General features: G+C 45.0%; 1 protein-coding gene across 1 annotated transcript in view; it reads right to left on the bottom strand.

Moving 5' to 3' along the window:
• Window positions 1–5,458: 5,458 nt before the first annotated feature.
• NHSL2 (NHS like 2) overlaps window positions 5,459–13,110 on the bottom strand; it is a 189,950-nt gene continuing 182,298 nt past the window's right edge. The window contains exon 8 of the mRNA XM_088444265.1: window positions 5,459–9,506. Coding sequence (XP_088300391.1) covers window positions 9,191–9,506 — 316 coding nt within the window. The 3' untranslated portion in view covers window positions 5,459–9,190. The remainder of the gene's footprint in view (window positions 9,507–13,110) is intronic.

Here is a 13,110-nt window from a genome sequence, read left to right on the forward strand (position 1 = left end):
AATCCCGACTTAGTACTAAAGATAGGTGTTTAAATACAGATGCCCATCTTTAGCCCGGCGACGTAATCCCCACAGATGGCTTCCTGAACGAAGGTAAGCGGGGAGGGTTAGCTGTTAGCAGTGGGGGGAGGGTTAGGTTTAGGCACCATCGGGGGGGACTTAGGGTTAGGCACGGCGGAGGAAAGTATTAGGGTTAGGCTTGGGAAAGAGTGGGTTAGGGTTAAGCACCATCGGGGATAGGTTAGGGCTAGGCATTCCCCTGGGGGGATTAGGTTTGGGTAGGGGGGCTTAGGTTTATGCACCCCCGGGGAGGACTTAGGGTTAAGCACCACCCCAGGGAGGGATAGAGCTAGGCCAGGGGAAGGGGAGGTTAGGGCTAGGCACCCCCCCCCGGAGGGTTGGGTTTAGGGCGCGGGAAGGGAGAGTTAGGTTTAGGCACCCCCAGGGGGACAGGGTTAGGCACCGCTCCAGGAGTTTCAGGGTTAGGCACCACCAAGGGAGGGTTAGGGGGCAGGGGAGAAGGGTAGGGTTAGTATACTTACCTGCCCCGTCGGGATTCTGCTGTTTTGGGCTTCCGGCATCGGCATTTCACCCGGCGGATATTCATACCCAACCCGTCATGACGCATCTCCTGGACTAAACTCAAAGTATTTGCTACTTTTTTTTCCTGGCTTAATCTTGGTGCATCTGCAGAGCTAGGTGACCACTCAGCACCAGGACTGGAGCAAGGTTTTTAGTGCTCTAGACAAAGTTTCAGCCTACTGAAGCTACTTCTCCACAAGACCAAATTCCTAGCACATCACATGCTTAACTTTTCTAAATTAAAAATAATAACTGTACGTCCAGATGCACTGCTGTGCCCTCTCCCCTCAAAGCTCTGCTCTCTCTCCCCTCACAGCTCCAACCCCTGCCCCATCCACAGCACCCCCCGACCCCCACACAGGTTCCCCTCTTCTGCTCTCTCTCACAACTTCAAACCCCCATTCTGCAGCAAACCCCTCCCCACCACAGGCTTCCTTTTCTGCTCTCTCTCCCCTCACAGCTCCAACATCCCCTCATCCACGGCACCCCCCGACCCCCCTGCCACACACAGATTACAATTTAATGCCCTCCCTCTCCCCTCACAGATCCAGCCACCCCCATCCACGGCATCCCCTTTCCCCTCACACAGGTGCCCCTCTTCTCTCTCCCGTCACAGAGCCAACCCCCACCATGTGGGGGTGGGGGGAAGGGGGGTGCTGCGGATAGTGCGGTTGGAGCTGTGAGGATAGAGCAGAAGAGGGGAACCTGAGTGGGGGCGAGGGGTCAAGTGTAGACAGCAGCTAGCGCAGTACTCCCAAGGAGGGAGTTTGGGGCTTTCACTGGCATTGCACAGAATGGTCCCACTACACACTGACAGCACCCTGGCACTGCACAAACATATTCCAGCAAACAGTGGCACTGTACAGTAGGATCCCAACAAACCCTGTGAGAACCCTGGCACCACACAGAAGAGCCCCACCACACACTGGCATCACACAGCAGGGTCCCAGTGAACACTGGCAGCACCCTGTCACCAGACAGAAGGGTACCAACACACAGTGGTACAGCAAAGAAGGCTCTCACTACACACTGGGAGTACCCTGGCACCACACATAAGGATCTCAACACACACTGCCGACTCAAAGCCCATAAGCACCGGGCAGCGGCTACTCACAATCCAGGTGCTTCTTGCAGACAATCTTGGAAATAGCTGGGGTCTTACATGAAGAGAATTGGGCCCGGGTGGAGAAGGGGGGTTTAGGTGTCACCTAGCCACTAGCCACACACCTCAGTTTGGAGGCCCGAGGCACAGAGTCACATGTCAGCCAGTGCTGTCTGCCATATGTGTGCAATGTGTCAGGGAGCGGGAGCTGCAAAGATCGTGAGTAGAGAGAGCCCGGCGGCCTCACGTGACCAGGAGACAGAGGTCTCAGATGCTGATTGGAGGAATCGCTGCCGTCCGTGGTGATTGGTGAAGGAGATGCTTAGGTTGTCATTCGCCTGGCCTGCTGTGACACGCGCACATTGCATCCTGCAGGACCTGGTCATTTTAAAAAACGGAGTCCCTCATCATCTGTAATGCATACATACGCGTTATAGCATGTATTTCGCGATCACTGAGCAGGTTAGGGTGGGGTTAGGATTAGGCCACAGTCAGGGTTAGGCTGCGGTTAAGGTTAGCCTGCAGTTAGGGTTATCTTGTACTTAGGGTGGGGGTAGAATTAGGTTGCAGTTCGGGTTAGGCTGCAGTTAGGGTTATCCTGTAGTTAGGTTAGGATTAGGTTGCGGTTAGGATTAGGCTGTGGTTAGGGTTACACTGCAGTTAGGGTAACTTTAGAATAAGGCTGCAGTTAAGATTAGGCTGTAGTTAGGTTAGGCTATGGTTAGGGTTAGGCTGTGGTTAGGGTTACACTGCAATTAGGGTAGCTTTAGAATTAATCTGCTGTTAGGATTAGGCTGTAGTTAGGTTAGGCTATGGTTAGGGTTAGGCTGTGGTTAGGGTTACACAGCAGTTAGGGTAGCTTTAGAATTAGGCTGTGGTTAGGCTGCAGTTAGGATTAGGCTGTAGTTAGGTTAGGCTATAGTTAGGGTTAGGCTGTAGTGAGGGTAGAGTTAGGATTAGGCTGCGGTTAGGGTTAGGCTGTAGAGTGGGTAGAGTTTGGATTAGGCTGCGGCTAGGGTTAGGCTGTAGAGTGGGTAGGATTAGGCTGCGGTAAGGGATAGACTGTAGTGATGCATTTCAGGTGAAGGCTACTGTTATGATAAAATTGCATTGCCGACATTTTGACTGTCAACAACCGAAAGCATTAAGAGGTGAGTCCTGCAGATAGAGGTGTTTATCTCTAGATGCATTGGAGTCAGACTGGCATTTGTTAGAGCATGTGGAGGCATGTGGGGTGGTCAGAGTGGTATGTGGGGTGGTCAGAGTGGCATGTGTTTTCGTATGTGGAAGCAGGTGGGATGGTCAGAGGGACAAGTGTGTTAATTGGAGGCAGGTTGGATGGTTTGAGTTACATCTGGAGACATGTGAGGAGGTCCGAGTAGTATGTGCTCTGCCACTCTCTCTTTTTAAGGTGTGCGGATAGGGACACTTTGGTGTTGGCTCTGCCTACAGTTGATTCGGTGCCGCCCACGAAAGGCCACTTCTACAAATCTTTCCAGGGCCACTTTTAGTCCCCAATCTGCCCCTAGGTGTCGACAGCTGCCTAATGGTAGCGTCTGTCCTGCTTAGCACACAAGTAGAATTATATCTTTTAATGCATCTTACACCTGAGCTATTCACATGAAATGCATCCAATTCTCCACAACATCTATCCTCAATTCATATGGAAAATAAAGTTGATCATCCTCCACTTATAATATTCCCGTCTCTTGTTTTCTGCATAATAACTATCTAAAGTGAATATGTCTCATTAATTAATAGTAGATGGTTGAAAACATTGTTAATGCAGAATGGTGGTAGTAGTAGTGAGATACTTTGTCAAATTGTGTTCTGCTCATTTGATGTAAGCAGTGGCGGATCCAGGGGGGGGGGATTGGAGCGATCGCTCCCCCTAGCATAGTCCGCATCATGCACGGAGCTGCACAGGCTGTGTTCAGTCATCGGAGCCTGTGCAATGCGCGGGGAGCACATTATACAGGCTCCAATCACAGCACAGGCTAAACAGCTCAGTGCATGATCCGGGGCAGGGTAGTGAAAATGCCCTTCGTCGGAAGGACCTTGTCGATGTCAGGCGATGGACGGAGCTGAGGGTGGGGCCAAAGGCAGTGGCACCTTGGCGGGACGCACAATAAGTGACAGGGCGTCCATGGCTCCGTGCTGTATAGCTAGTAGCCAGGTCCCGGAACGGAAGCGGGACTCCAGTGGGGGAGGATGCGGGCAGCAGAGCAGCGGGAACCCACGAGTGGATGCAGCCAATGACTCTCCGGCTGGCTGATAGTAAGGAGCTTGGGCTGCCTGGCAGAGGGATGCTGTAAGATAGTAGTGTCAAACTCGGCCCTCCAGCTTTTGTGGGACTACATATCCCAGGATGCCCTAATAGCAAAACTGTGGCAGTGTATGCTGGGATGTGTAGTTTCACTGCAGCTGGTGGGCCCGAGTTTGACACCACTGCAGTAAGAGGAGCTTGGTCTGCCTGGCAGTGGGGTGTAGGGGTACTATACCTGCCTGTCAGTGGTGTGGAGGGGTACTATACCTGCCTGGCAGTGGGGTGCTAGGGCTGGCAGGGGGGTTGAGGGGTACTATACCTGCCTGGCAGTGGGGTGGAGGGTTGCTAGGGCTGGCAGAGGGGTACTATACCTGCCTGGCAGTGGGATGGAGGGATGCTAGGGCTGGCAAGGGGATAGAGGGGTTCTGTATCTAGGGCTGTCACGTGGTGCGTATATATAGAATGCTGGGGGCTGTCATGTGGTGTGTATAGGGCCACAACTAGTGGGGGGGGGCTGGAGGTGCACGTGCACCGGTTGCTCTGCTGCACCCGCCGCCAGTGTCCTCCAGCCCGGCACCGCAGTGAGGCTCCAAGAGGACGCCCGCTGAGATTTTATTCCAGCAGGCGCCCGGCTCCTTCAATACAGCGCCGCGATAGCCAGAGGATGGAGTTCTCTCCTGAACTCCAGCTTCCGGCTCTCTCCACGGGAACTATGGGAGAGACGTCATGACATCTCTCTCATAGTTCCGAGGAGCAGCCGGACGCTGGCGTGGGGTTTAAGGTAAGTATTGTTTTTTTTTTTACCGTATGGGCACTACTACTGGGGCATTACTATATGGGCACTACTATGGAGGCATTACTATATGGGCATTACCTCAGGGGGCATTACTGTAGGAGCACTGCTGCAGGGGGAATTACTATGGGGGAATTACCAGGGCGGGCACCAAATTACTGTCTTGCCCCAGGTGACAAACAGAAAGGGGAGGTGCCAATACAGGAAAGAGGAGGAGTCATAATTAATCATTAAATCGCCCCCCCTAAAAGAGCAGTCTTGATCCGCCACTGGATGTAAGCCGCAGGGGTGTATCTATAATGGGTGCAGGGTACCCATATTTTTAATACTTACCTCTCCGGAGTCCCACATCGGCGGTATCAGTGTTGTAAAAATTGCCTTTCCCGGCATTTTGCGCATGCACAGTAAGGAAATGGCGCATGCGCTGTAGACTTTGGGCACAGACAAGTGCTCAAAGTCTACTGCTGCGGCACTGTGCTCAGTGCGCTGCTGGCCGCCGGTGAGGGAGGAGGGGCCTCCAGGCGGAGACTGCACACGGGCCCCCTCCTCTCTTGGTAAGCCCTCTACTGCCAGTAACAGCCAGGCATTCCATTCGTACACAAAGCAGAATGTCCCTTTCAAAGAAGTAGGCAAGAGAATGAGAATATAGCTGTCTGCATATTATGAGATAACAAAAATATATGTATATATTTGACTACTTAGAAAACATGTAGGAAAAACAGATACAGCTCTTGCATGCATTAACAGAATTCAATAAAACAACAGTATATATATTTAGTAAACCGGTACATTTTTATTACCTGGATGCAGAATAAAAGGCAATATGGATCAATACATTTGAAGTTATACACAAGTTCTGTCCATCATCATCCACAAATATTAAGAAGCAGTCCTGGAATATGGAACTGGCCCTTGCAAAGAAAAGGTTTATCCTTAACAAGGCTTGGGACTACTGACCTCTTTCATGATGGAAAAACAATGAATAAACAGCAGATAGAAACCATCATCATAGCACAAAGCTCCGACGTTTACAATATAAATTCAGATAGCTTGTCATAAGTACAACATCCAGAGAGATATATATATATATACTGTATATGTGTATGTAATTATGTATATATATATATATATATTTATAATGTATATATATTTATAAGATACATTACTGTACAAGGACATGGATTTACACATACTTTAGTATGATAGGATGGTCTTTTATCCACAGCTATTTGTACAGTGTTCATTTTTACAGCGGAGTGGTGAGGTTAGTAGTAATGTTCTTATGACTGATTTGGGATTTATTGTTGTCCGTGTTTACCATAAGATTCTGCAACTTTGAAATATTTGGTTTAATACATTAGATATTTGGTGCATTCTGTAGCACAGAGACTATTCCATTTCATTTTAACAGGCAGCCATCACTTGGCCCATATCTTGTGGGGATTGATACATCATTCTGATTGTCAGGGCAGTTTGCAGAGTATCCGAAGGGCTCTGCTTTTTGTGACCTAGAACTGAAATAACAGGTTTGAGGTGAGTACACAATATACAATGTATCGTACGATAATGTATATATTGTTTAAATGCGGATTGGAATGATATATTGTACACATCGTATAGGGTGTATGCCCAATCCGTAGTTCCGATAGTCGTTCATTGCATTATTCCATCTGCTGTGCTGCATAGCAGATTGGACAATGCAATGAATAATGTGGTGCTGTTACATGCTGCATGCAATGATACATCGCGCCACCGTACGCCGGATAGTGCATTGTGTACGGCGCTCACAATGTATCGTTACATTGGTTACCACATCACTGGGTTGCACTGTTGTATGGTTTGTACCCAACTTAAGGCTTTCAGAGGCTCTCCAGTTGCCATAGATCTGTACTTTCCCATTGTCTGGAGGGCCACTGGGGACCTTCCTTGGCTCTAAAAGACTGTATTCTTTTTTTACATTCTGTCCATGATGTATCTTTCCATAATGTGTCTGTCCATGTTTTGTTTCTGTCCATGAAGTGTCTGTCCATGATGTATCTTTCCATAATGTGTCTGTCCATGTTGTGTCCGTCCATGTTTTGTTTCTGTCCATGAAGTGTCTGTCCATGATGTATCTTTCCATAATGTGTCTGTCCATGTTGTGTCCGTCCATGTTTTGTTTCTGTCCATGTTTTGTTTCTGTCCATGATGTATCTGTCCATGATGTGTCTGTACATGATGTATCTATCCATGAATTGTCTATCCATGATGTGTATGTCCTTAATGTATCTGTCCATGAAGTGTCTGTCCATGATGTGTATGTTCATAATGTATCTGTCCATGATGTGTATGTCCATAATGTATCTGTCCATGGTGTATGTCCATAATGTGTCTGTCCATAATGTATCTGTCCATGAAGTATCTGTCTGTGATGTGTATTTCTGTGACGTGTATGTCCATGCAGTGTCTGTCCATAATATATCTGTCCATGATGTACAGTATCTCCCCATGATGTGTGTGTCCATTAAGTGTCTGTCCATGATGTGTGTGTCCATGATGTATCTGTCCATGATGTACAGTATCTGTCCATGATGTGTCTGTCCATGATGTGTCTGTTCATGATGTACAGTATCTGTCCATTAAGTGTCCTTGGACCTCTTGCACACACATGTGACTCCATAACGATGCAGACAAGGATGGTCATAACCATTAAAGAAGTTGAGTTTTAATTTACTTATTCCTGTTTAAATATTGTTGAAATAATAATAAAGTAATATTACATAAATGCTTATTGGGTTGTAATTAAGTGGTATGGAAGTTGCCAATTCATTAGATATGGTCCTGTGATGTTTGGTAGGTAGCTTTTTTTTCCTTTGAAAGTACACCAAAGCAGCCATTAAACTACTGTGCAGTAATGTAAGGTCATAGCTGTAGAAGAGTGTGCTAGGAGGTACATCTAATGTCAGCCTCTCTGCCAAGGCCAAGTCCCACCCATATATGAGTAAACTAACATATCCTCTTCTTTATAACTAGCAGAACTATATGGGTCCCATGCCATACATGTGAATTCACCCCTCATTGTCAACTATCAGCAGAGGGATTTCAAACAGTCTGTGTTACTTCCCCACAATTGATTACTATATAATTAATTTGTGTTGTGTAGGTGTCACTTAAATTAACCTGACGTCCTACTTATATGCACCACATGTACTAACTTACTGTATGATTACACGGTCACCAGCACTTTACCTAAAACTCTTGATTGTCAATTCACTGATGATGTAATATACACACTGCCATCCCGGGAGACAGCTCTATAAAGGATTTTTAAGGTTCTAATGTACACGCTCCAATCATATCTTCCATTTAAGTCGTACCCTAAGGAAGTATATGGCCCTGAAATACTCCTTTATGATAGATGATGTTACAGAAGTAGCTGGCACATGTACATAGAGATCACCAAGATCACAGTTGCACAAACTGTGAGAGTTTTGTAAATAGAATGCATCATTAATCCAATTTTTTTGTCAAAAATAAGACAAATTGTGACAATTATTATAGTTTGCTTATATTTTCCATTACATGATTGTTTGAAGTCACTAAACCTAGAATACAAGTTGACCCAATAAGAAATGTCATGTTCTGATATTTACAGGGCAACTAATATTGAAAAGTTAATTTTCATATTAAAGGGCATATAAATACATTTGTACAAGGTCCCAATCCATGAGAGAAGAGAGTTAGCACTTGTTACAAAGTGAAAGCTGCCTTCCTCTGTTCTAGTCTTCTCGGGGCCCAACAAGGTTCCCTATCATTTGCAAGAAGTTTAATGTTCTCAGGTATAAGATTTTACACACTAATCACATAGCCTTATATCAAATCCATTTAATTCTAATAATTTGAAACCGTTGGATTTTAGGTTTAATGACTATTCCACCACTTAGACTGGTACAGAAAGAAGGTTCCAAGGCTGGCGCTGAAGCTTTACTCAATTCTCCCTACTTGGCTGGGTGAATATGAATATAAAATGAAATATATAGAAATATATATTACAAAATGCAAAGCTCATAGTAATTAAGAAACGGTTTCTGGGTTACATGCAGTATCTCCTGTACATTCCAGGAAAAAGATGTGGTAGATGTCACATTATTACTACACTTAGGATACCAGTCTAAGTTTGGCACAGCATGACTTAAGCCAGTTCTTTCATAACATTCTAGGTTATTTCAACAGAAATAAGATGAAGAATTATTTAGCATACGAACAAGTTCTTCAAAGAAACTCTTTCTTCAAATATCTAGTTAACAAAAATGATGAGTGATTCCCACGTCATGCACATTGCAATGCCTGATGCTTAGCTATAGTATGTCCTTGCCTGATGATTAATTGAAATATGGTTTTAGCAAAGATTTTTTTACATGTAATATTAAACTCAGTTTTCTCTCAAGACTACTGATAAAACTGATCTTCAAGGCAAAGTTTTTGTGCTGCCACTTTTCTCAATTTCTGGAGCAAACTCAGTCATCACTCTCCGTGCCAAAGGATTGGTGGTCTTTAAAAGTTCTGCCGCTGATGGGCGGGACCCCAGGCTTGTCTTGCTGCCCTTCCTTTGGAGAAGAGCTTTAAAGTCTTCAGTTTTGCTGGAAGTCCGGCTAATGCTCATGGTTCCAGTTGTAAAATCACTATTTGTGGAACTTGATGAATTTTTAACTGGTGACACTGAGCTTTGTCTGCTGCTAAAAGAGTCTCCAGAGTCTTTCCAGCCCAATAACTTCCTTTTAGACCTAAAATAAAAAGCAATAAAGGTTAAACTACCCAAAATTTTTATGTAAATTGGATCATAATAAGTAGTTCGTATCACTATGACTTAGGTCAGGAGCAGGTATCCTAGCTAAAATATAGTAAAGGTCAGTGTGCCAGTTGTACATTTATTATATACAGTATATTGCTTACTAGCGTTTGCCCACAGCTTCGCTCGCATGGACGTCTGTTATTGCACAGCGGAACTAATTTGACAAAAACAGTAGTGGCATCTAATATTGTGATGTAGATATTGATCACAAAATGTCTTTGTAAACAATACTTCAGTCTCTAAACACTGAGATATCGCAACGCACACTTTTTGCGATTTAAATGGTTGTTCATGCTTTAGTCTAGCTTGCATAGCTTTGGTGGAAATCTTGGACAGATTCGATCTCTTTCGAGATGGCATTATTGTACCACTATAATAAACAGTACACCAATAACCAAGAATCCACTTTTTTATGTAAACCACAAAATCCAATTAAAGGGCCAATTAATCTCACAGTACAGTCTAACTTCACTTTAGTCAAACAAATCCTAATTTGTAAATCCGAAATCTGTTGCTACTTAACCTACAGTAACACTGAAAGGTTGCAAGTAACATGGGCAGCAACTATATGATATGTAGTATTTGTCTTTGTGTTGCATCTACTGGATTGACATGTATACTCCAACTTCATGAGTCATGTTAAGCTGCCTAATTAATGCTTAATAAATACAGTAGTTGGATTTTTTGCTAAATATATCTTGAGATATATATATATCTATGTATTTCTATATGCATACATATATAACTGCATTCGGATGTGCGATATATGTATATATTGTGTATATTTATATATATATATATATATATATATATATATACTTATATACATGTAGTCATTTTGGACTTGAGGAGTCTGTGTAAATTTTGATGAAATAAATGTAAACAATTTGTCTCCGTAGTTCATAAACATTCCTTAAAAGTATACTTGTCCCAAAAAAATTATATTTATATACATCTAGTCATTTTTGGCTTGAGGAGCCTGCACACTGCACACGCCGAGTGTCAAGCATCTGTTTTTTCCTTTATTACTCCTCTCCCTGATGTCACATTGAGATAGTCTGGGATGCACTGTGTGGGACTCCCGACCCACTGGGATGCGCAGTACTATGAGACTCAATATGCCACAGCGTAACGCGACTAGCAGGGTGCTACATGGCGTATTGAGCGGCTCTACTGGGCATGCGCCGGAGATCCCATGTGCAAGGCCTAGAGCTGTCGGCCACCACAGCACAGACGTGATGACAGTGCCACAGGTGTGCGCTTTAAAACGCAGTCAGTTTGTAATACTGAGACCCCACTTTTAAACAGAGCCAACTATTAGTCTCTAATGTCATGAAATCACTATAGTGTCTAAGTCCGAGATGCACTGTGTGTGACTCCTGACCCACTGGGTATGCGCAGTACTATGAGACTCTAAATGCCATAGCGTGATTAGCAGGGCGCTACGTGGGTACTGTATTGGGGAGCCTACACCACTTTCTTGAGCACACAATACATCAAGCAGTACAGTGGCATAAAGTAGCATAGAAATGCCAGGTGGTGGGAAGTTGTAGATAATGTATTGAGTTCAGTAAGGGATGGATAACAATACTGAACTTCAATAGCTTGGTCTTTATGCAATGCTGGGAGTGTGTCTTTTTGGTCAACACAGATATCTGTATAAATGACAGAACTCACACACCACCAAGTGATTTCTTTTTAATCATGTAGTGAACATTTAAAAATAATAATAAAAAAAAAAAAAATATATATATATATATATATATATATATTTCCAGGTCTCGAACCCACAGGACAAGCACTGTAGCAAGGTGATCACCTAACCGCTAGCCCACACACCAGCCATATCAAGACCTGCACCTGTCGTGTATGTGATGTGACGTCTGCGAATTACAGCAGACAATGTGTACTGTGAGCCTCCATATGCCACAGCATAGCGTGACTGGCGTATGGAGCGACTCCATTGGGCGTGCGCCAGAGATCCCATTGCAACCCCCAGAGCTGGCTGCCACCACAGCGCTGAAGTGCTGACAGTGCCGCAAGTGTGTGGATTAAAACCCCACTTTTAAACAGCTCACTGCTAGTTTCTAAAGTCATGAAATCACTATAGTGTTTGTCTGGGGACAGCGCAGACATTGACACAACTGTGCGTATTAAAACGCACAATTTGTAATATAGAAACCCCTCTTTCTAACAGAGCCCACTACTAGTTCCTAAAATCATGAAGTCACAATAGTCTGGGACAGCGCCGACATTGACGCAACTGTGCAGCTTCAAACGCACAGTCAGTGTGTAATACAGAGCTGTGCATGCGTGTGAAATATTTTTATAAAAAGTACAGGACTCACACATTTAATGTAATGTTTTAAAACTTTATTAGACATTCTTCTACAGCTCTGATTCCATGAGAAAAATGCTGTACTATAGTATATTGTAATGAATCACTGCTTCTGTCAGCCTATCATTGGGCGGTGATACAGAAAATGCTTTTCAAAATCTGACGCATGCGCTGTGTAGTTTAGGAAAAGTGACACCTGGTGGACAAAAATTTGTATTACACTTTATGACTTTTTCCAGTGCTACGCTACGTTCTGTTACAAAACATTCTGTGTGGCACGACTCATGGCGTAGTGTGGCGCGAGATGCATGGCGCACTACATGGTGTATGGAGCAACAAACTAGCTGGGCACATCTGTACATACCTCAGTTTCTTTCTAGGTGGCTAAGCTATACAGTTTCGAAAACACAATCCAAATTCATCCCATAGCTTTTGTGTGATGCTGGAATGAACAGACAAAAAAAATCCCAATTTTTTTTTGTCTCCATAGTTCATCCAGTCCCAAGGAGTACATTTCTCCAAAAACATTCTATGTATAGACACAACCATTATAACTGTATTATAAGTATAGATATATGCATTTCAGGATTTCTGTTTAGATACATCCTTCACATAAAGGTTCAACATGAGACACTGTAGATGAAACTGAATGTGAGAAAATTCCTTTAACATTGATGGCCATCTATGATACGCAGGTCATATTTTAAATAATGTGTATGTGTAACCCTTTGAGGAGAAGGTGTAGCTATGTAATGGTACTAGCAATGTTTCTGATCTGTATTCAGTGTCGGATTGGGGCATGAAGGGCCCACAGGGAGAATGCAATGGTACAGGCAGGGGCGCCGAGAGGGGGGGGGGGAGCGGGTACAGATTACCGGGGCCCGGGCTTCCCGAGGGGCCCGGCGGGGGCCCGGGTCCGGCGCCGCTCCCCCTCCCTCACAGCAGCCCAGCACACAGCGTGTGCTGAGCTGCAGTGGAGACTGCTCTTGGCTGCTGAGCAGCAGCCATAGCAGTCTCCTATGCCTGTGGGGGGAGCGATCACACTGATCGCGCCCCCCCTGGCTTTGAGCAGGGCTGAGGGGGCCCAAAGCGCCCCCCTCCCCAGCGATGCGGCGCTGCAAATATTTTTTTTTCTGGGAAGGGGGCGTGGCCACGCCTCCCACGATTAGGCCACGCCCCCTATTACCCGGGCCCGCTG

This window comes from Taudactylus pleione, unplaced genomic scaffold (assembly GCF_031769625.1).
Source record: "Taudactylus pleione unplaced genomic scaffold, aTauple2 ptg000352l, whole genome shotgun sequence".
Taxonomy (NCBI): Eukaryota; Metazoa; Chordata; class Amphibia; order Anura; family Myobatrachidae; genus Taudactylus; species Taudactylus pleione.